The following is a 24,739-nucleotide window of genomic DNA, read 5'->3' on the forward strand; positions in this document are numbered from 1 at the left end:
CAAGCATTTTGCTCCAAACATTCTAATGCAAAAGTTAAGCACGGTGAAATAAACCATCCATGCCTTATTAAATTTAACTATATAAACTTGCCGAAGTAAAATGTGCCTAGGCATGTTATGCGTCTTAAGTGCTTGGGCTTTGACCAACCCGCAAATGCTCATGATTTTGCCCCACAAAGGTGCTTAAACCATTACACAAGCAAGCTAATGACGAAACGACTCAAAACGTCGAGCCACCCCTTAAAGCCATATACCTCCCAACTTCGGAGACTTTAGCGAGCGAGCGAGCGAGCGAGCGCGCGAGAGCATGGCGGCCCTCCTCCGCAGGCGGAATGCTTCATCTGCCGTTTCGGTTTGGTGTCGGCAGTTCTCGTCGCTGACATCGAATCAGCAGCTGTTGCCAGGGCTAGCAGGCGCACGGCACACCATAGCTGTAGTTCCTTCCGCATCCATTCGAGCACGAGCTGATCACAGCATCCCATCCCGTTTTCTTCTTTCTCATGGCTTCAGAAGCGGCCGATTTGAAGACCAAAGCAGAAGGTACGCAACTGTAGTTCTCTATCTCGCTCTCCATTCTCACCATAATGCGGTCCTGATATGGTGCTCTCTGTGATCGTTTTTCCGGGTCCGGTTTTGTTTGCTACTGGCATTTTGTTTTGCTTTTGTTTTCTTGTTTTTGGTTTGGTTTGTTTGGTTTGTTGTAACGTTACTTCGCAACATGAACTGTAGATTGAAAGCTTTTGTGCGTGCTAATGGTTCGATTGTTGCCATTTGATGCACCTGCTCACGTAGGGTACTATCATCCCATTTCTTTTGCATTGGATCGATTTTTCATGCATCTTTTTCATGCTGCATCGTCCTTTCAAAGTACTTCTCACCAAGTCGAACGCCGCATCTGCCTTTTGCTCCTTTAAGTTCATTTGCCTTCTTAAGTGCTCTCTCTTCTCTCTCTTTTTCTCTCGCTCGTTATCATACAAATAGTCACCTCTAACATCTTTTCTACGTTGGAAAAGCTTGCAGTAAGAGATTCATCCCTCCTTTTTATACAACAAAGGGAGGTTGTGTGGAACGTAATAGAAGTGGGTGTTGAATTTGACAACTCGCATCAAGATTATCATCTAAGGGACGTCCATCTATTTCAATCCTGCTTTGCAACAATTCACGCAATTTTGTCTAGATTCTTCTTGCCCATTCATTTTTGCACCTGAAAATTTTGTGACACTGAGCAGGGCATGCATGCCTATGCGACTTATTTGTGAAGGTGGGGAGTGGTGGGTTATACTAGATGAAAGGTCACCTTGTAAAGAGGAACAATGATCTTTACGTTTTGTCCCATTTTGGTAAATTTTACCTAAGCTTCTATCCACCTGACTGCATTTAGCAGGTAGAACAGCAGTTCTGTTCAGCTGAGTATGTGCATGAATACCATCCAAACACTCTTTAATGGTTCCACAATAGGCTTCTTAGGATACGGCAATGCTAAACTTGATATTGTGGCTTTGATTGAGTATGCCAATGATGGAGTTGATGCCTAACTGCTTACGGGCTTGTCTCACTAGGAGGCTTCTTGTTATTCAATCCATGTTTCCTTCTTGTCTTGTCTTGTAAGTTTCCATCTACTAGTCTATATTGATAGGGATTGTTGTATATCTAGTGTCTTTTTTTCTCAAAGATGATTTATAAGATAACACTCACCCTTTAGGTTGTTCCTTTCACTTAACTAAAGAGTCCCTATAAAGAGTGCTTAATTTCTCACTCACAATAGGACAATACCTCATGAGTTCAATTGTTTGGAAACCTTTGAGTTTACTAAGCTATTGTTTTGGACCCTGCTCCTCCGTAATTTCTAGCTCTCAACCCTTAAAAAAAAGGGAGGGGGGTTTTCTTGAAAGCCCAAATAAGTTCTTTGATCGATCTAGTCCTTTCTTAACATTGACATATGTAAAGCTACATTTTGATTAATCACATTTAAAAGCTTTTGAGTGTAATGGACCTTGTCATTTGTAGCTCTTGTGTGAATTGTGCCTTAGGTTGATATTTGGACCGAAGCATGAATGGTCTACAACTTGTAGGTACATGCTTCGCCTCTTGTGTATCATTGGAAGATTCTTTCCAATATATGTGCTTTTTCATGAAGTCTTAGCATGTCCTCTAGAGTCTAGTGAATCCTCTCAATGCGACACTAGTCTCTAGATGCTTTTCTATTGTCTAGATAATCCTCTTAACTAATGTAGTGCTTTCTTAATAATAACCTACATAAGATTTTAACATGTTCATAAATGGGCTTAAAGAGCTCCTTAGTGTGATAAAACCTTCTTATTTTGGAGTTCTAGCGTGCAAATGACATTTTAGGTTGATACCTAGACCTAAGCATAAATGGACCATATCTTGTAAGTGCATGCTTTGGACTGGTCTCTCATTAGAATCTATGAGGCCTTTGCATGTCCTCTAGAGTCTAGTGAACCCTCTCAGTGGGACATTTGTCTTTAGATGATTTCCTTGAGTCTAGATAAAGATCTTAATTAGTGTAGTGTATTCTTAGACATTAATGTTAGCATTTTGATATGTTGCGGTTAAGAATTCCTTGGTGCAATGAACCTTCTCATTTTGCCATGCCCGTAAAAAATTATGCTTTTGATTGATACCTGGACCTATGCACTAATGGACTGTCTTGTAGGTGCATGCTTTTAACTCTTGTCTATCATCATTAAAATATTCTTCCAGTTTGCATTGCTTCTTTGTGAGAGGACATGCTTCTTTGTGCGGTCTTAGCATGTCCTCTAAAGTCGGGTGAACATTCTCAATGTGAAATTGAGTCTTTAGATGGTTGGTCATACACATGCTAAGAGTGAAATCAACCTAGCAAGTAGAATCCTCCCAAAATGGTTGTGAAACTTTTCAACCTATTGTCCACAATGCTAGCAAGAACTCCATGAATCTTGTACTTAAATTATTTTGTGCTAGTTCCATCTTCTTTTTCTGAGAGTAGACAATGTAGTCTATCTTGTAATTTCAAGATGTGAGAATTACGTTGGAACCATGAAGACGTGATGTAAAATGTATTTTGGTTGTTTTACCCTTGGACATGAAATTTCACATTAATGTTAAAATGAGAACAACAATCTTGATCATCATTTTGAGACTTCATCTCCTTATCATTTAGGTCAAGCTCTTTGGCTAATTGCCTAGAAATGTAATTGTCATTGGTTGTAAGATCTAGTTGTGAGGATGAGCAATGGAAGTGAGAATACAATTGTTGAATACTGAGAACAATGAATAATGAAAGAGAACGCAATAACTCAAAAGATGTATGAATGAATATCTCTAGTCTCCGTCTCACCAAGTGGACTATATTGGATACAATAAGATTTGAGGAGTGGAGTATATGTAGACTATAAGACTAGACTAGAGAGAAATAGGCTAGTCCTACATGAGTTGTCCAATTGCTTATATAGGTGACCAAATAACATCCGTTAACACCCATGAATATACAGTGATGGGGAACAACATGGCCCTAGGAACAATCACCATATCCCATACTGCAAGAATGATTTGCTGAAATTTGTACCACATAATGCACACAATGACAAAGAATGCACCGTGGATACTTCAACATCATGTACCAATGTTGGATGCACCTTGAAGAATGCACCAAATTTGATATCGATCATACTCAAACCATGACCATAGAAAGTGGAAATAACTTGATGTTTATGTTTGACACAAACAACCTTGGAGAAACACATTATGATCATGGATTTCCTTGTCCAACCAAATGGTTGAAGTGTCCCCCCCAATTGGAAATTGACTAGGAGCAAACATACTACTCGTTGTTGAACCATTCCCTCATTGACTTGAAAGTTAAGTGAAATTGCCAGAGTTCAGACGATGTCGATGCATGTAGAAACGGTAGGTGTTAATATGCCCTACATCTGCCTTGTTAGAATCATCCCTCTTTAGCATGGGGATACATGAGGAGTGCCACTTTGCTACTATAAGACGAGCACCTAAAACTGCTAGGGTTTGTAGTGAGGAAACACAGAGTGTATGACCACGACAAAAACACAAAGAGACAAACACAGACACATAAAGCAAAACTCAAACCCTAAACGCAAAACGCAAAACTCAAGCCCTAAATGCAAAACTCAAAACTCAAACACAAACAGAAGAAGGGAAAGAAGAACACAACTTTGAAGTGAATGAATACTGCAAATGAATGTAAGAGTGTACAAATACTCAAGGGCAGAGCAGCGTATTAGAGAATGACATCCACTGAAGATGGATCCCAAGTCTATGACCACCTATTGGAGTGTAGGATAGAGAGGATGTAGCAAACACAGGTCTTAGGAGGACCTTGAGCTCCAAACGCAAGCTGGACAGATGACAAAGAGAGTGGGTAGTTGTCTCCTGGTGTGGAGAAGCTGTCGCTTGATAGAGGAAGCTGTCGCTTAATGATGGAGATGGACTGCCAGCTGTCGCCTACACACTGGAGGAGCAAATGCAGCAGTAGGTGTGGCAGCAGTCTTTGGGGCTGGATAGCCACGTGTGTGATAGCCACGTGTGTGTGGATAGATGACTGAAATCTGCACTCAAGGGTGTGAAAATTGCATAGACGGAATAAGGCTGAATGGGGGCAGCCTGTCTATTTACAGATGTTGAAGGGTGTCCCAAAGAATTAGGGTTTTTGGGGGACCACTGAAACTCTCGGACTACTCCCATTTTGAAGGGGTTTTCATTAATTAAGTGTGTTTTGGGGCTGTTTTAAGAATGCTAATCAGCTGAAAAGTGTGTTTTAGATCATCATCCCCTCTCAGGCCTAAAACGGAGTTGAAAGCTTAGGCGAGACACTTTGATTTTTACTTACCACAAGGCGTCCCACCCCAAAGTAGCTAGGGCATCGGACAAAAAGTATACGTCAGTTGCCTAGTGGCCTACCAAGACTACAGAGGTGATGGTTATCTTATCAAGGGAGTCCAAGTAGTCACCCCAGAGAGGACATGGCATCGGACAAAGAGTGCATGTCGGCTACCCAGTGGTCTACCAAGCCCTACAAAGGCGGATGGAACCACATTGAACTAAGAAAAAAAGTGAGTTAAACTTAATGGGATGCGACTGATTGAGTAACAGTGACCCAGAAGACGAGAGTAGGGAGGGTACACCCAACACATAACAAAACAATACAAGCTTACCCATCCACTCAAGTATATCGACGACAAGGAAAAATATGATGAGAGAGTAGAGTATGGTGATGTGGTGTCAATAGTTGCTGGTGGAATCAACGTAGGATCCGCTCAAGTGGTGCTCTATACTATGAGATGCAAAGTATGCTACATATTGAAGAATGCTCATGCAATAGAGGTGCTACTTGGACAGTGTTCCTTGTGGGGAAATTGTTCACTTGTCCAAGTGCCCTAGTACAAAGATGATGAAATCATGCAATGCAAAGGGGAAGATACAACGGGGGGAGAAGTTGATGTCGAAGACAAAGTGCTGAAGCCAGTAGAATACCAAGAAGGGTAGGAACCCCCTCTCAACCTGGATATTGATGCCGAAGAGGAGCCTGATATCGGTATTTGTGTGGTGCAGAGAACCATAAGGAATGGAAGAAGATGATGAAGATGAAGTGGACGAAGCATCCCGTTGGAAGAGCAAGGTAGAAGTCACCGCCATGATAGCATCGAGAGAGAGGCTGCACGATCCGCCTCAGAGGGGAAACCTCCATGTTGGAAGAAGAGCAAGCACTCCTAGGATGATGAAACCATGAAAGGAACGGTGCGCATCCCCACGTCTCTAGCCTAGGTAGGACCAAAGCAATCTGCAAGTTAGATCTACATTGAAAAACAAAACCTTGCAAAAGAGATGAGAATTTGTAAACACAGAGGTTAGTGGTGAGATGCTCCAAAGCAAAACATAACAGAGAGAAAATCTAACTGGAAAAAAAAACAATGAATGTGTATGTGTGTGAGTAAATGCAGCGGAAGACTTAAGAACGGAAAAGCTAAGGACAATGAATCCTATGGGTGCTACTCTAAGAGTGCGAAAAATGGATGCTAGATCGACCTAGGGTATCCTAAAGGACCTAAAGACATACTAGTCTAAGAAGGTGTCCACCATCGCGTACGTCTAGTAGCAGGGCTCTGCCAAGGGAACCCTTGACGAGGTGGAGAGGAAGGTGAGATAGATGCATGAAATGCAACGCAATTGGGACTTGTAGACCAATCAGCGAGTCCCTTAGGGATAGTGAAAGAGACTGTCTGCTAAGGCTGTGCTCGGGCCACATGTCCAGCAGCAGCAACGTGTGCTAAAGGGGTAGATGAAGTAGGAGCGGAAGGCGTAGCTCCATTGTTGCAGCAATCTATTGAGGCTTTTTAGGTGAAAGACCTTGGGCCGTGGAGCGACACTCCTCGTCCACATGGCTCGCTCTCTGGCAGTGTGTGCAAAACTGGTTTATCTTAGGGAATTGCTGCCAAATAGGTCTAGATTCTTTGGTTCCATCAAAGGAAGAGGAGTCACCCTTTGATTGGCTTGCCTTCGCATCTTGCAAGTTCTTGCCACTGTTGGTTTTTCCTCCCGAAGAAGAGGCAACCAATCCCCTCTGCTCGGAATAAGGTTGTGATGAGGATTTCTTGTGGACTTGATCATGCAACCTTGCGTAACGCAAGAATTGGCACTCAAACTCATAGAAGGTTGGCAATCAAGATTGTGAAATGATGTGCAGAATGAAATTGAAGTATTTTTCGGACAACTTATTCAAGAAGAACATAACTTGACTTTGGAGAGCTAGTAGTGGCGAACTCGGTGAGTAATTGCCTGTATTCAACCAGCTTGAGTTTCAAATCATTCCCTTCCTTAATAGAGAACTCTTGAAGCTCAAAGTCGAGATTTATGCACCAAGTATGATCTCGGGTTGTATAGCGGTCGAGAAGGTGACTCCAATGCTCTGATGCGAGCGGGAAGTGTTGTAACTGAGAGTGAAACTTAGGAATCAGGAAGCAATCCTTGCATCAGCTCAACGTTGGCTGCGGCATTGCGGGCTCTCCATTGACGGATGTGGTGAGGGTGAGCTAGTCGAGGGTTCGGCATAGGCTCTAGACCAATGACGAGGTCCCAAAGACCCTGAGACTCAAGCACTCATTGCATGAAATTCGACCCCTTAAAACGAGTCTTATCCGTGAAGGCATTCTTGGCCGTTGCAACATGAGTGGTAGTGCTCGGAGATGGATAGTGTGAAGAAAGTGTAATGGGGGTAAGATGGGGGAGGGAAGTGCACTTGGGAATGGGCCCCAGAGTGCCCACCAAGCATTCGGGTAGTGTGCAAGGTGGATCCATAGGTAGGGATGCGCTGACTAGGCACGGGCATGGTAGTCGTATGAGTAGCCCATGGTGGAGGTGAGATGGGAACACGTGGAGTAGAAGATGGAAATCCTTGTGTAGGTGTAACCCAAGGTAAGTGGGATGATGCACCATAAGCCAAGGATGGAATCCCCTACACTTGAGTGGTCATGTGAGAAGTGAATCTGGGGATAGTGAGGGGGATGCCCATCACAACTGTCCCAAGTGCTATGGGTGCGCTCATTTGTAGAAAAGTGAGAGGCACTGTGTTAAAGGGTGGGATTTCCCCTAACAAAGTACCATGGTGCAAAGAGATAGAGAATGGGTTAGAGAAGGAGAAGGTGCTAGGAGTGGAGATGGAAGATCCAATCCCTAGTGTGTGTGAAGCGGATGTGGAGTGTAATCTAAGATTTTGAAAGGATGAAGAGAGATGATCAAGGGTGGAGGTAGAAGAGGGTGGGATGGGAGCGAAGTGAGAAGTGTGTGTTACATGCTCAAATGAAACAAAAGGTGTAGATGTACTTGAATTCTGTCTGCTTCGTGAGTCCCCTCTATTAAAGTTCACATACGCAAAGCCATCCGGATCTTGCACCTCAAAAGAAGAAATAGGTGAGGGTTTTGATTCATTCAACTCCAAAGAGTTGTACCAACCTGACATTGGACTTGGCAGAAATGATGAAGATGGATCGCGAGACGCTCTAAATGCCGTATGTCCTCCATGATTGGAGAGGTGGCCAGCCTCACCAACCTGTCCGAATGCGGTAGCAAAGCTTGTAGGAGGGGTGTAAACATTATCGTACTTATTGCTATAGTACTCCTCAAAGTCCTCCTTTGTCATGTTAGTGAAATCTGGAATAGGAGTAGAAAAAGAAGGTGAGGGTGAAAGTGGAGTGTTGTTCTTCTCACCGAGTCCATAATGCCGTCTCAAGGCCTCCAGTGATAGAGAAGCCTGATAGGACATCATAGGAACTGGAGAAGAAGGTGTTTGGGACATTGTGATTTGGTTACGAGTTGTATTGTGTGCCTCACACAAAGACTAGCTCTCCACAATATTTGCAGGATACTCTTTACAAGAGCACTGGCTCTGATACCATGTGAAGAAAACTGCTAGGGTTTGCAATGAGGAAATAGAGTGTACGACCATGATAGAAACACAAAGAGACAAACACAGACACAAAAAGCAAAACTCAAACCCTAAATGCAAAACTCAAAACTCAAACACAAACAGAAGCAAGGAAAGAAAAACACAACTCTGAAGTGAATGAATACTACAAATGAATGTAAGAGTGTACAGATACTCAAGGGCAGAGCAGTGTATTGGAGAGTGATGTCCACTGGAGTTGTCTCCTGGTGTGGAGAAGCTGCTGCTTGATAGAGGAAGTTGTCGCTTGATGATGGAGATGGGCTGCCAATTGTCGCCTACACACTGGAGGAGCAAATGCAGCAACAAAAGGTGTGGCAGCAGTCTCTGGGGTTGGACAGCCACGTGTGTGGGGACAAATGGTTGAAATCTGCACTCAAGGGTGTGAAACCTGCATAGACGGAATAAGGCTGAATGGGGGCAGCCTGTCTATTTATAGATGTTGAAGGGTGCCCCAAAGAATTAGGGTTTTTGGGGGACCACTGAAACTCTCGGACTACTCCCATTTTTTAGGGTTTTTCATTAATTAAGTGTGGTTTGGGGCTGTATTAAGAATGCTAATAAGCTGAAAAGTGTGTTTTAGCTCAATACTCCTTGCCAAGACATGCGTTGAAGGAGAATATATGTCAATGTAGAGGACATCAAGGAATGCCAAATCTTGCATAGGCAAACTTGCCAACCTAGCCATGTAGTAGGAGAAATTGGCTTTCCTCATTGGCATGAAACTACCATTTGAGTCAATTTGATGGGTCAAGAGTCAATGTAGTAGCCATGTGTTCATCAACTGAACAAAATTAGTTGAACACTACTATTGAATACTAAGAAGAGTGAATGGTGAAAGACGTAAAAACATGGATCTAGAACATGGCTTGAGGCAAAAGCTATGGAGGTTGGAAGAGAAAGAGTGAGTCCATGGAGACACTGACATTATTGACTGTTACACAAGTGAATTAGGTTCCAAGATGGAAGCTTGGAATCATAAACACAATCTTGTGTATAGACTGACAATGACACAGAGACTTTATTGAAGCACAAAAGTACTATGACATTGCATTAGAAAAGAGAGCAAGTACAATGCTTTATAGGAAACTGGATGGTAGTGTAAAGAAGGTTGCCACTTCAATGGAAATTAACACAGGACTAACAAGAAATGTTGGAAACCACAGCTTGCCATTCCTTAATTCAAGATGTCTCACAACCAAGAATTACGAGAGATGTTGAAGCCATGGAAGCTTGAGAATCAATTGATGATGGCTGCTGCAAGGAACTCACCCCTTACAATAGTGAGGAAGGAAATACCTTCAAGCTCCAAGAAGTGGAGATGTGTAAAATGATTAAAAGATGATTTACATTGGCACCCTCTTGCCTTTTATACTCCAATCCAAACTAGGCTAATTTCCTAATTAAAGCAACATAAAAATTACTTTATTACAATCCATCCCTGCCCAAAAAGTTTTGTCCTCAAAACTTTGGAAGGGTGAAAGGACAAATGAATGGTAAGTGGTAAGAAATGAGAGGCCAATGCTGAATATCTTTGTTGAAGTTGTCCATTGAAGAAGATAATCTGCCATCGAAAAGAGTCTTCAAAATAAGCTCAAAATAGTGGAAATTTGGAATGCTGTCCTGAACAGGGTAGTGATAATAAATGACCCATAACTTTTGATTGAAATGGCGGATTGTTGTATTTGAGAGATAGAAATGAAGTGTACTTCATAAGGTATCCATCCATATCATCAAAATCTAAGTTTGATGTTGGTAGGTCAATTATTTTTATGACAAAAAATTAATACAGCAAGTTGTCCACTGTGCAATGAACTGAATATCTTCTTGAAGAAGTCATGGAAACTAATCCAAATAAGTAGCATGTTGCCAAGATGATTCTTTCTTAGGCAATCCCTTCCACTTGACAAGATATTCCATAACAATACGGTTCCTTAGAACTTTCTCTCTTGCCAACAATTCTTTTGGGCTCATAGATGATTAAGCCATCTTCATCAAGAGGAGGTAGTTCTTCAAAAACTTGTATGTTAGGTCCAATGTATTTCTTGAGTTGGGACACATGAAAAACATTGTGAATGCATGTGGTAGAAGGTAAATGTCTTTCTGATATTTTCTTTGCACTGTTTCATTAGGGCTTCCATATTTTCCAACTCTTCTTGAGCAAGAGGATTCACTTCATCATGAAACAATGCTGAAGGTACTTGGACTTTATATTCATATAATGCCTCAAATGGTGACATACCAATACTCATGTGATGAGTATTATTATAACAAAACTCTGCAAGATGAATCCAATGATTCCATGCATTTTATGTATCATGGCAAAAGTGTCTGAGGTAGATTTCTAACCATTTATTGACCCTTTCAGTTTGGCCATCTGTTTGTGGATGATAGGCAATACTTGAAGTTAGTTTTGTGCCCATGGAAGTAAAAAGACTTTTCCAAAAATTTCTCATGAACTTGGAATCCCTATCAGAAACAATCTTCATAGATAATCCATAAAGTTTGAAAATCAGTTCCATGAATTGATCCGCCATCTGTTTGGCTGAATATTGGACTTTGGTAGGTATGAAGTGGGCTGATTTTGTAAGACGATCAACCACAACAAAAATGCTATTTCAGCCCTGCTTATTGGTAGGAAGTCCTGTAATAAAATCCGTGTTGATATCAGTCCATTTGCCATGTGGAATAGGCAAAGGCTGAAGTAGACCACTAGGCAATAGATTTGAGTCTTTATTCTGTTGGCATGGTAAGCATTGCATCACATATTCCTTGACATCTTTCCAAAGTCCCTTCCAATAGAAGCATTTATGGACCTTGTCAAAGGTTTTAAACAATCCAATATGTCCTGCCAAAGGAGAAGAATGCATCTCCTGTAAGATTCGAGATCTAAATGATGAGTGAGGGGTCAAATATACTCTCCCTTTAAGCCAAAGAAGTCCATTTTGCCATTTGAAATTGGGAAATTCAGATTCATCATCTTGTTGTAATTTCTTCATGATATTGGCACTGTTCTTTTCAAAAAGATATTCTTCTTGAATATCCTGGATGCAATCCTTAGTATGGTAGAAATGCTAGAAACAGAACATGCCCACATTTTGGATAAAGTATCCGCTACTACATTATTCTTGCTTGCCATATAAGAAATCTCAAAATCATATCCTTGAAGTGTAGCTAACGATCGTCTTTGTTTCGGAGAAAGATTTGGCTGAGAGAGGAAATATTTCAGCACATGATGGTCACTCTTCACCTTAAAATGGCGGCCATAAATGTAGTGGTATCACTTCTTGATCGCATGAAGAATGGCTAAAATTTCATGCTCATAGACGTGGAGCTCTCTTTCTTTATCATCTAATTTCCTGCTTTCATAAGCAATAACACCATGGTCTTGGCATAAAACAGCCCCAATACCTCTGCCACTAGCATCAGCAAATATAGTGAACTCCTTGGAAAAATTTGGGCACACTAAAATAGTTGCTGAAATGAGTAGACTTTTCAGCTCATTGAAACTCTTAGTGGCTGTAGCATCCCAAAAGAAAGCTTCATTTTTCAATCTATGAGTAAGAGGAGCTGCTATATGGGCATGATTTTTGATGAATCTTCTATAGAAAGAAGATAGTCCAAGAGATCCTCATAGTGAAGTAGAATTCTGTGGTATAGACCAATCCTTGATGCACTGAACCTTCTTTGGATCAACCATAATCCCTTTCTCACCAACTATATGACCCAAGTATTCTACTTTATCAGCCATAAAAGTACACTTGCTTTCCTTTGCAAAAAGCTTGTGTCTTCTTAGGGTAATAAGGACTTCTCTGACATGCTTCAGATGTTCATCTCTATTCTTGCTATAGATGAGAATGTCATCAAAGAATACCAAGACTGATTTATACAAGAATGGTTGCAAAATCTTGTTCATAAGATCTTGGAAAGTTGTAGGTGCATTTGAAAGTCCAAATGGCATAACTAGGCAGTGGTAGAGACCTCTTTCTGTTCTAAAAGCTGTCTTGTACTCATCCCCTGCTTTCATCCTGATTTGATGATATCATGACCTTAAGTCATTCTTTGTGAAAACTCTTGCATCTTTGTGTTCATCCAACAAATCATTAATGCGGGGAATTGGGTACCTGTTCTTTATGGTGCTCTTGTTTAAGTCTCTATAGTCAATACACATCCTGAATGACCCATCTTTCTTTTTGACAAGTAGTACGGGAGAAGCAAAAGGTGATTGACTAGGTTGAATTAACCCCATTTCCAGCAAGTCTTTAACCTGTTTCTCTACTTCTTCTCTCTAATACTTGGATAACCTGTAAGGAGGTTTGTTGATGGGTTTAGAGTCAGGAATTAGATCAATAGGATGATTTACTTCTTGTTGAGGAGGCAATGATGTAGGTGGCTGAAATATGTCCTTAAACTCTTCCAAAAGTTTACATAGACATGGATCTTGCTCCTTAGGTGAAGTAGATTGCTGATTTTCATTTGCCTTTGATAGAAAAAAATGTGAAAATGTAAGACATAGCATTAATTTCCTTCTTCATCTTCTTCTTGCTGATTATTTCCACTTGCTTTCTCTCTATGCCATTAAGTTTTACTTGTTGCCCATAAACTCCATGAACATCTGATTTAGATTCAAAGAAAATTTTCCAAGCTGTTTAAGCCAATCGCAGCTAATGATGATGTCAATAGGACCCATATCTAGGACAATCAAGTCCGTCATAATAGTGCAAGTTTGTGATAATTCAATAGGAGTCTGCCGGCATATCTCTTTACTCAACTCTTGGGCACTATTAGCTACTTGTACCTTTAGTAGAGCTTTTGTTTCTTGAGGTAGTAACTTTAGCTCATATAATGATTTGGCATTGACAAAACTATGTGTGCTACTCGTATCAATGAAATATAGGCAACCTTTGAATTTATAGTACCCTTAAGCCGAAGTGTACTTTCACCTTTACAGCCCATCCAAGCATCTTGAGATATGGAACATAACATGGGCTGACAAGAAACCATAGAAGGATCATCAATCTTTGATCCACTAGGATCAAATGGACCACCTAGATCATAAGGAAAATTACTAACTGGCTCTAATTCCTCCTGTGTGTTCTGATCATCATGCTCATGCATCTCATCACAAGTAGGAACTGCCTCTACTTGCAAAAGATGTCTTTCTTGTGTCTTCTCTTCATTAGAGTCTTCAATATTCAGCATATTAGACTTTGCCATATATCCCTTACACTTTTGCTTGTGCTCAGGAGACCATTTCTCCCTACATTTGTAACATAGACCCTTGGATTTATCATTAGGAAATGCCTTGCTATTGTTGTTATTGGGATATTGTCTATTTGCACCTTCAGCCCTTTTGAAATCTCCTTTTGGATCAGCATTATATATTAAATTATTGCCCTGTTTTGAAGCACACGCTGTAGGATAGATTGGAACCTTGCTGAAATGATTTTGAAACCTGTTTTCAGCTCTAAATCCTTCTCTTATTTGACTGAATTGCTGTCCAAATCTCATAGGCTGATTTGATTGATAATTCATTCCTGTTTTGGGTTGAAATGAAGTCAAATCTCTTCTATACTTTTGGCTGTATCTCTCGGCATATTGAATGGCTGCATGAACATTTGTAGGCTTGGCTGCCCCTACTTCAGCTGAAAGATTTGGATCAAGACCAAAAATGTATTTGTTCAATTTGGTTGAATCGGAAATGCCTTCCACATATATGGAAAGGTTTAAGAATTGGCTGGAATACTCCCTCACAGTAGAACCCCTTTGCCTAAGATCATACCATTTCCTTTCAAGCCTTTCCTTCTCTATTGTTGACACAAATACTTGAGTTATGGCTGATTTGAAGTCCTTCCAAGACTGAAAATTCTCTCCAATCTTGCTCATGTATCTCCACCACGTATGTGCATAACCCTTGAGGTGTAGGGCTGCATAACAAATCTTTGCGTGATCATTGCGTGGGTAGAGAGTGAAATACATTTCCAATTTGTTGAGCCATTCTTCAAGTTCGGTCGGGGAAGGGTTATCTCCTTTGAAATTGGATATATTGATCTTGTCCTTGTATTCCTTATTATAATGATAGTGCTGCCCATTATGGTTGGTATATCCAGAAGATTGTTGTCTATTAAAATGATCACTCATTGCTTGCTGTCCATGATTAGGAGTAGATGAATGCTGCCCGTTTCCATTATTTCCAAAAGATTGACGACCAAACAATGAGTTTCTATGCGAATGTTGGTTATGACTGGATATCCCATGTGGCAACCTATCTTCTTGATCTTCAGCATGCTGGAAACTGTCTCCTTTCCTTGTTTTATCCTGTGCATATTGCCCTTGTTCATCTCTCGTATGAGGAACTTGGGTATGTTGAGAACCAAACTCTTTGTAAAAGGGATGACATCCATGTACAAACTCATTTTTGTCATCATGCAGGGAATAATCTTGCTGTCCTTTATCTCTTGAACTAGTAAAGTTGGGCCTGTTCCTATTCCAGGAATTGGTATGAGGTTGAACTGTTTCATTCACCTTAGAAGGTCCTCCATGTTCAAAAGTTGATGGTATATGCAGATGGCCTGTTGTGAACCTCACATTACCATGAACAATAGGTACATCTTTAGCATGGGAAAGTGGATTGCTTTGCAATTTGTTACCCAACTTGTTGAATATTGTGACCAGCTGTTCAAATTTGGCATCCATTCTATGGCTTTGCTGTTCCATGTGTGTAATCATCTTACCCAATTTGTCATTCATTGAATGTGCGAGTTGGATTAAACCTTCATTCATGTTACCAATTTGCTTTGATAACTGTTGGAAGTCATTGGAATCATGGGTAATGTTTGCTTCAGTTTTGGGCTCATTGTCATAGGGAATCCTTGGCTAATGGGCCTCTTCATTTGTTGTACTATTTGCCCATAAATTCTTGTCCTTGATTTGTGGCTCCAATGGTAGGATTAGCTTTAGCATGGTAATCTTCTAAACCCTCATTAATGTGCTGCAATACCTGCTCCTCCTTCTTATTCCTTGCTATTCGGGAAATTGTGGTAATTCAGGACTGCTTGTTAAAGAATGGTCAATATCCAAAGCTATTCTCCTCCAATCTAAGTGCTTGATAGCTCCACACGAAGCTAATAACACGTAGATATACCAGATTTACTGAAATAACAAGTTTGGAAGGGGTATGTAGTTGCTTCAGATCAAAACAGTGTACCCTGTCAACCAGTCTCAGTGCTGTCTACAGTGACCACCTGTCACTAAAATGGCCAAAACTTTTGATCCATTGGTCCAAATGAAGTGTTCTATAGCTAGGGTCGAAGCTAACTTCGTCCTCTACGCATTGAGCATAAGAAACAACATTTCAGAGTGAAATATTCCATTTTTGTAATTGATTCTTTATGACTGTCCAGGATTAGACAGCAATCTGTAATAGCCTGTAAATTCACTGTTTGGACCCTGTTTCAAACCCTTTGGTCATAGATCATCAAGAACCACTTGTGGGCATTGAAGTATGACCTAGAGGCTCAATTATCCACCTAGAGTCAACTGCAAAGTACTTGTAGAGCTGTATATTTGATCAAAATTGTCACTAACTGCCCTGTTTTGCTCTGTTTGGTACCATGAGTCTTTAAATCTTCATCCACTCTTTTCCAAGTGGTCTTTCATGGTCCACCACTTGTGGTGAGGGATAAAACGGTAGGACGGGTACTTAAATGGGCTCTGAAGCTCCGGAAGGTGTGCTAAGTTCCTTCTGGGCCAGGTTGTGTACCCCTACGGAGTCGTAGATAGCAAGGGAGAGTCACCTCTCTACTGTCTTGCTATTTTGTCTGGCTTCGATCTTTTTCCTCGGTTAGAATATATATGGCAGAGCTAGTGTTCTAACAATCAAGGCATGATATGCATGGCTAAATCAAGATTTTGCCATTTCATGGTATTCAAGAATTGAAAAGTAAAATGTATGAAAATGAGGATGAGAAAGGCTTACCTATAGTAATTAGTGACTCACTAATTTACTATGCTCACCTTTTACAAATTTATTGGGTATTCTCAATGGGTTGAATCACAAAAGATCCCAAAGTTAGAGATTAAGCAATTCTTTAGCATCATTAAAAGGAAATTGCATGGGTTTATACTATGGGCTGATTAAGCAACAAAGCAAGGAGTAATGATTCAATCAATTTCAATGGGTTGATTGCAATGGACTGATTTATCAATCAATTCATGCTTGGTTACTTGAGCATTATGGTTCAATCAATCAATGATGAAATTGAAGCTCAATGCAATCAATCAATGATCAATCAACAATGTAATAGTACTCTACTTAACCTCTCCTTCAGCAATAGGAAATACAACAACAATTGAATGAGGGGTTGGAGAGATTAAAGAAGAGTAGTAGGAATACCTCTTTCAATGATTGAAGAAGAATACGTTGTTTGAATTAATTCTCAGTCACAAAGATTGATAGATCTTCTCCTTGAGTACAACCATTGATCAAGAGAAGAATAACTCCATGACCAACTCATTAGCTCCAAATTCGATCCAAGAATGGAATTTAGATTAGGTCTTCAGCTCCATTGAACAACATAGATGATAATCCCTGAAATTTAAAGCCTATTTGATGAAGATTTCAATAAAATTCTTCAATCCCTGTCATAGTTGCAATCCGAGAGAAGATTGGGCTTCAATCTTGAATACATTGCTTGGATTCTTCAATATCTTGAGTGGTTGAAGTGGAAGGAAGATCCCTGGAGTGGTTTAAAATAAAAGCCCCATGAAATTGAAGAAAATAATCCAAGAATTGGATTCTTTAAGTTTACTGTCCTGTTTTGACTCCATAGCCACCATTCTTTAAAGCTTCAAGTCCAAGAATGCATCAATGTCGGTCCCTTGAGTGTTGAGGAAGCTCTAGGAAGCTTGATAGAGTAAAAGCCCTTTGAACTTTTGAAGAAATTTAAGAAAACTCATTGCTGTCATAACTTTGCCATAGCGAGGGTTTGAGAGATCAAGAATGATTAAGAGAATGAGAGATAGTTCAGTATGCTTGTTGGAAGACTTGAAGAATCCTTGTCAAAGCTTGCTTCAGCCATAGCCAAGCTTATTTGCTGAAATTTTTCATGAAGGAAGAGAATATCAGCTCAGCGCAAAAAGTGCAAACTCAGCCTCGTGTACCACCTAACGAAATTTGCCTTAATCAAGGCATATGGCTACTTTATAGGAAGCTTAATGCATGAAGATTATAGCTTTGGAGGTCACTTGAGCCATTGAAAGGCTTGGAAGAAGGACAAAGCCAAGATCCACCATGAAAGCTTGAAGAAAGCTTGAGAGAAGGAAGAGAGAGAAGCCGATTCCAAAAAGTAATCAAGGTTAAACTTCTGTAATCCCAGTTTAGACTCCAATTAGAGTCAAGAATCTTCAAAATGGGACTCCATTTGACCATGACTTGCTATTTCGGCCAAGAATTTCCATCTTCCTCGAGATCTCCTTTAAGAAATCTCCAAAATTAATCTTGACTTGTTACAGAGAACTTAGACTACTCACGGTTTGAACTGTACCAAACCCTGTGACCAAATCTTGGTACTCCAGTTACCTGCTACCAGTCCCTGTGACTAAATTCTCCACGAAAAAGACTCTTCCCATGGATCAAAGTCCATGCTTTGACACCAATGTAAAGAAGGTTGCCACTTCAATGGAAATTAACATAGGACTAACAAGAAATACTGAATTAACAAGAAATGCTGGAAACCACAGCTTGCCATTTCTTCATTCAAGATGTCTTACAACCAAGAATTACAAGAGATGTTGAAGCCATGGAAGCTTGAGAATCAATTGATGATGGCTGCTGCAAAGAACTCACCCCTTACAATGGTGGGGAAGGAAATATCTTCAAGCTCTAAGAAGTGGAGATGTGTGGAATGATTAAAAGATGATTTACATTGGCACCCTCTTGCCTTTTATACTCCAATCCAAACTAGGCTAATTTCCTAATTAAAGCAACATGAAAATTGCTTTATTACAGGTAGCACTTCTTCTACTGTGCTTATAGGATTCTAGTCCTGAGCCCTCACTGCTCCTTCCAAAGAGACTGAAGTAGGTGTGATTGCAAACATCTCAACAAAAGATATAAGAGAGAACACAAGAATTCAAAGCGTGAATAGACGGGCAATGGAATCCATCACGCAATACATTAGATGTATTGTACAAACTACACAATTGATGGTAGTGTGTTTGTATTGCTACAACGTATAACTTGAAATGCACAAATTACCTTAATAATCTTGGACATTGGACACCTTGTTGGCCCTAAAAATGGTGCCCCTTTTGGTATTTCTTTAACTCGATTGCTAATGGAATGTGTACAAGTTGAGATTCACTATCTTCTTTGTTGTTTCAAAAGCCCCTTGTTATAGCAACAATCAACAATCAATTCAGGCCAATTGTACCTTGATACTTCACCTAGGACTTGCACAAATGGAACCACCAACTAGCCAAATGCTATCCCAATTTACAATGAATGGGTTGGCATTTGAATTCCTTGACAATTACATGAATTTCAGGTGTTGAATTTAGTGTGGGATGCCTTCACCAATCGGCATGGGTCCTGAGGTGGTTGTCAAACCCTAATTTTTGCCAAAATTTAGAGTTTACAGCAGAGATCACTCTGCTGTCTACCAAATTTGATTGAAATATAATCAAAAGGTTGAGAAATGTTGAGAATGATTGAGCACAAGTTGGAGAAGGTGAGAGAATGTCAGAAGAGAGATTTCTGATTTTTATGCGAGAAAGGCCTGAAATCTGATTGTTGCCTGTACTAGACAACATTAAATGCTGTCACCAGCTGCTAGGAGGCCTCAAACTGTTGTCGCCTAACTCAATCAGCTGTTGCCAACTCCTGAAGGTCCTAGAATTTTTGTCGCCTACTTCAGATGGCTTGATTCTTGTTGCTCCAAAAGGTCCTCCACAGCAGAAAACTCAGACTAGCAGCTAGTTTTTTCTCTTTTGCTCAACCTAAATGAACTTAATCTCTCTTTCTAGCCTGCAAAAACGTTTTTTCAGTCTTGCATGGGCATTTTTGCCAAGTGGCAACCTTTGAAACCTATTTTTCAGCATTATCCAGCCATTTAATTAATTTTTAGAATTAAATAATTGTGAAAATTAAATTCAACCCTTCTAACCTTGCCCAAAATTAAGTGTGCCCATGCATAATTAAATTATCTAGGCTATTTTTAACCTGAAGTGGTCCATAACCTTTGTTGACCCTTAGATTAGCATTAATTAATTAATTACTGCTAGTCCCTAGTGTCACCATTGACACTTACTGGCCAAACCATTGTCCTAGGGTTGAATGAGATTCCAATTGACCAACAAAATCTAGTCGGCATAATTTATCGCAACTTTTGCCTTTGACACCCACTGCATCCTTGGGGTCCTTGGCCTGTTACTATGGAATATTTGTCATGTGCATCACATGTGCTTAAACAACCTTGCAATTTGATTAATAACTTAATCAAATGTTATCAACAAGATGAAAGCATCTCAAAATTTCATGTCCCCAGGATAGAATCTTATGAGTATGATTTGTATTTCGCAATACATTGTGTAGGACATTGATTATAATTGATGGCTTTGGTTTGTTATTAGAGGCCTTGTTTTTTCTTAGAATAATGCTTGTAAACAAGCTTAGATTCGATCAAAAGGCTTTAGTTAGTGACTTAGTCAAGCCTAAAGATAGCTGCAAATGATTTTTTCGATAGTTTAAAAATTAGGAAATGATCATTTAATTGATCCACTTGGTACAAAAAACATTCAAGGCTTATTTCACATGTGGAGTTATTCCTTGTACTTATTCTTGAGCTATGAAGGCAACCATGTAGTTATTCCTCATTCTTCTTCTTGAGCTCTTGTTTGTGCATCTGCAATCTTGATGGAAGATTTTATGGTTGTTTCATGTTATAAATACTAAAAAGTTAAAATATATGCTCTCTTAACACAGAAACGTAAACGGAAACCGTACGACAAAGCACAGACTGATAAAAGAACACAGTTAGGGTTAGGGTAACTCAGAGACAATGAACACAGTGATTAAATGAAGTGATATAACTACTGAATGATACGATGCTCAAAAAGCAAACACACTATGCACTGAATGGATATTGAATCTCGAACTCTTGTATCTCAAGGATCAGGGTAGGGATAACGAGCTGGAGATTGTGTCGTACTCCGAACGGATCCCGAATTGCAGTAAGGCTGCCTCTGAATGTCGAACACCAGCAAACACAGTAGTAAGAAGCTGGATCTGATGCAGATAACAGTAAGGAGAGAGAAATACTAAAAACGCAGGTAGTAGGTGAGAGAAAGACTAAAAACGCGGGCATGACAGTTAGTAGGAGAGAGAAAGACTTAAAATGCAGGCAGTAGGACTGTGATGATGTGGCAGGTTGCACGACAGCAGGTCTGCATAGGAACAACAGTCGCCTAGTTGGAATCAACTCCAAAATGCGCGGAGAGTGTTGGAAATCAGGCGCCAATTGATGGAGACAGCAATGGACAGCTTCGGTTGAGATGTCCTTCGCGAACGAGGTGTGGGCAGCAAGCTAAAACACATGAAATCTGCAAAAACGAGATTAGAGAAGAGTGGAGGGTTGACTGCCTATTTATAGAAAATTAGGGTTCTAGATCCTCTCCCACTTAACTCTCTCGATCCGCTCCCCATTTTAGGGTTTTGGTAGCTCCCACTTAACTCTCTCGATCCACTTCCCATTTTAGGGTTTTGGTAGAACCCTAATTTTCTATAAATAGGCAGCCAGCCCTCCACTCTTCTCTAATCTCGTTTTTGCAGATTTTAGGTGTTTCAGCTTGCTGCCCACATTTCGTTTGTGGAGGACATCTTAGCTGAAGCTGCCCATTGCTGTCTCCGTTAGTTGACGCCTGATTTCCAGCCCTCTTCACGCAGTTTGGAGTTGATTCCAGTCAGGCGACTATTGTTCTTGTGTAGACCTGCTATCCTACAGCCGGCCACGTCATCACAGTCCTGCTGCTTGCGTTTTTAGTCTTTCTCTCATCTGCTGCCTACGTTTTTAGTATTTCTCTCTCTTGCAGGCTATCCTACCTGCGTTTTTAGTCTTTCTCTCACTTGTTGCTTGCGTTTTGTCTTCTTCTCTCCTCACTGTTGTGTGCATCAGATCGAGTTTCTCACTGTTGAGTTTGTTGGTGTTTCACATCCAGAGGCTGCCTTGCTGCGATTCGAGATCCGTTTCGAGTATGACACACTCTCCTGCTCATTACCCTTGCCCTGATCCTTGAGATACAGGAGTTCGAGGTATAGTATTCATTCACTACATAGTGTGTTTGCTGCATGAGCATCGTATATTCAATAGTCATATTACTTCATACATTCACTGTGTTCATTGTTTGAGTTAACCTAACCCTAACTGTGTTCTTTTATTGCTAGGGTTTGCACTGAGGACACATAGAGTGTACGACCACAACAGAAACACAAAGAGAGAAATACACACACAGACACAGAGGGCAAAACTCAAACCCTAAACGCAAAACTAAAAAACTCAAACCCTAAACGTAAAACTCAAAACTCAAAACCCAGAAACTCAAACACAAACAGAAGAAGGGAGAGATAGAACACAACTCTGAAGTGAATGAATGCTGTAAATAAATGTAAGAGTGTACAGTGTGCTCAAGGGCAGAGCAATGTCGGAGTGTGACGTCCACTGAAGACGGATCCCAAGTTTGTGACCACCAATCTGAGTGTGTTGGCGATTACTAGATGATCAGATCGTTGCAGATGATGATGTCGCTAGCAGTTGATGTTCGCACGGATGAAGGCGCTAGTAGCAAGAGCAAACACGGATGGAGTGGCAACAATCTCGAGGGCTGGACAACCACGTGGGAGGAGGCTGATGGCTGAAATCTGCACGTGGAGTGAGAAACCTATACAGACGGAATGATGTTGAATGGGGGCAGCCTGTCTATTTATAGATGTGGAAGGGCGCTCCAAAAATTAGGGTTTCCATTGGACTCTCTCGAAATGGTTCCCGTTTTAGGGTTTTCATTGAACTCTTTTGAACTGCTTCCCGTTTTAGGGTTTGTACTCTAAAAGAACATTTATTAGTGTGTTTTGGGGCTGTTTAAGAGGCTAATAAGCAAGTAATGCATATTTTAGCTCAACATCCCCTCTGAGGCCCAAAACTGAGCCGAAAGGTTAGGCCAACCATTGTGATGTTTATTGACCCCAAGGTGTCCCACATCAAAGCAGCCAGGGCATCAGACAAAGAGTACACGTCGGCTGCCCAGTGGCCTACCAAGACTACAGAGGCGATGGTTATCGTACCAAGGGAATCTAAGTAGTCACCCTAGAGAGGACATGGCATTGGACAAAGGGTGCATGGTGGCTGCCCAGTGGCCTACCAAGCTCTACAAAGGCGGATGGAATCACATGAAACTTTAATTTTAAATTTTTTTTTAAAATAAGTGAGGTAAAGTTTATGGAATGCGGCCGATTGAGTAATAGTGACCTAGAAGACGGGAGTAGATAGGGTACACCCAACACATCACAAAACAGTACAAGCTAACCCATCCACTTAGGGTGTTGATGACGAGGAAAAATAGGCGATGAGGTATCCATATGATGAAGGAGGATGGTTGTGTGGTGACATCTGCTGCCGCCGGTGAAAACAACCTAGGATCCGCTCAAGTGGTGCTCTGCGCAAAGTATGCTACATGTTGCAAGTGCCACTTGGATAGTGTCCCTCGTGGGAAAATTGTTCACTTGCCTAAGCGTCCTAGTACAAAGATGATGAAAACATGCAATACAAAGGGTAAGGCACAACAGGGGGGAGAAGTTGATGTCGAAGACAAAGTGCTGAAGCTTGTAGAATACCAAGAAGGGTAGGAACCCCCTCTCAACCTGGATGTAGATGCTGAAGAAGGAAGAGGAGCTTGATGTCGGTCTTCGTATGGTGCCGAGAACCATAAAGAATGAAAGAAGAGGAAGTGGATGAAGCACCCCGCTAGAAGAGCAAGGTAGAAGTCACCACCATGATAGCATTGAGAGAGATGTTGCACGATCTGCCTTGGGAAGGGAATCCGCCATGTTGGAAGAAGAGTAAGCACTCTCAGGATGATGAAACCATGAAAGGAACGGTGCGCATCCCCACGTCTCTAGCCCAGGTAGGATCAAAGCAATCTGCAAGTTAGCCCAACACTGAAAGACAAAACCCTGCAAAAGAGATAAGAATATGCAAACACAAAGGTTAGTGGTGAGATGCTCTAAAGTAAAACATAACAGAAAGAAAATCTAACTCAAAAGAAATGCAATGAATGTGTATGTGTGTGTGGGCCCGACTCTAAGAGTGCGAAAAATGAATCCTAGACTGACCTAGGGTATCCGAAAGGACCTAGAGACATGCGACTCTAAGAAGGTGGCCACCATCTCGTATGTCCAATAGCAGGGCTTTGCCAAGGGAACACTTGACGAGGTGGGGAGGAAGGTGAGATAGATGCATGAAGTGCAACGGGATTAAAACTTACAGACCAATCAGCCAATCCCTGAAGGATAGTGAAAGAGATGGGCTGCTAAGGTTATACTTGAGCCACATGTATTGTAGCAACAATGGGTGCTAAAGGAGTAGATGAAGCAGGAGCAGAAGGTGTAGCCCCACTAGACTGTGTAGTGGTGTGTTGAGGCTTTTTAGGTGGAAGCTCTTGGGCCTTGGAGTGACACTCCTCGTTCACATGGCCTGCTCTCTGGCAATGTGTGCAAAATCGGTTTTTCTTACGGAGTTGTTGCCAGATAGGTCTAGATTCTTTGGTCCCATTTGAGGAAGAGAAGTCACCCTTTGATTGGCTTGCCTTCACATCTTGCGAGTTCTTGCCACTGGTGGTTTTCCCTCCCGAAGAAGAGGCAACCAACCCCCTTTGCTATGAATAAGACTGGGATGAGGATTTCTTGTGGACTTGATCATGCAGCCTCATGCAACGCAAGAACTGGTTCTCAAACTCGTAGAAGGTTGGCAATCTAAGTTGGAAGATGATGTGTGGAATGAAATTAAAGTACTTTTCGGGCAACTTATTCAAGAAGAATGTAACCTGATCGTCATCTGACTTTGGAGAGCCAGTAGTGGCGAACTCGGCAAGTGACCGCCTATATTCAGCTAGCTTGACTTTCAGATCATCCCCTTCCTTAATGGAGAACTCTTGAAGCTCAAAGTCAAGATTGATGCGCTGAGTACGATCACGAGCCGCATAGCGGTCGAGAAGGTG

At 41.1% G+C, this 24,739-nt stretch overlaps 1 protein-coding gene across 1 annotated transcript in view; it reads left to right on the plus strand.

Moving 5' to 3' along the window:
- The first annotated feature begins 210 nt into the window (after positions 1–210).
- The window catches only part of LOC148019924 (uncharacterized), a 49,450-nt gene continuing 24,921 nt past the window's right edge, over positions 211–24,739 (plus strand). Inside the window, exon 1 of the mRNA XM_087700137.1 lies at positions 211–540. Coding sequence (XP_087556263.1) covers positions 308–540 — 233 coding nt within the window. The 5' untranslated portion in view covers positions 211–307. The remainder of the gene's footprint in view (positions 541–24,739) is intronic.

Source organism: Lygodium microphyllum, chromosome 19 (assembly GCF_053477565.2).
Source record: "Lygodium microphyllum isolate KBCC chromosome 19, Lygodium_microphyllum_v1.1.10, whole genome shotgun sequence".
Classification (NCBI taxonomy): Eukaryota; Viridiplantae; Streptophyta; class Polypodiopsida; order Schizaeales; family Lygodiaceae; genus Lygodium; species Lygodium microphyllum.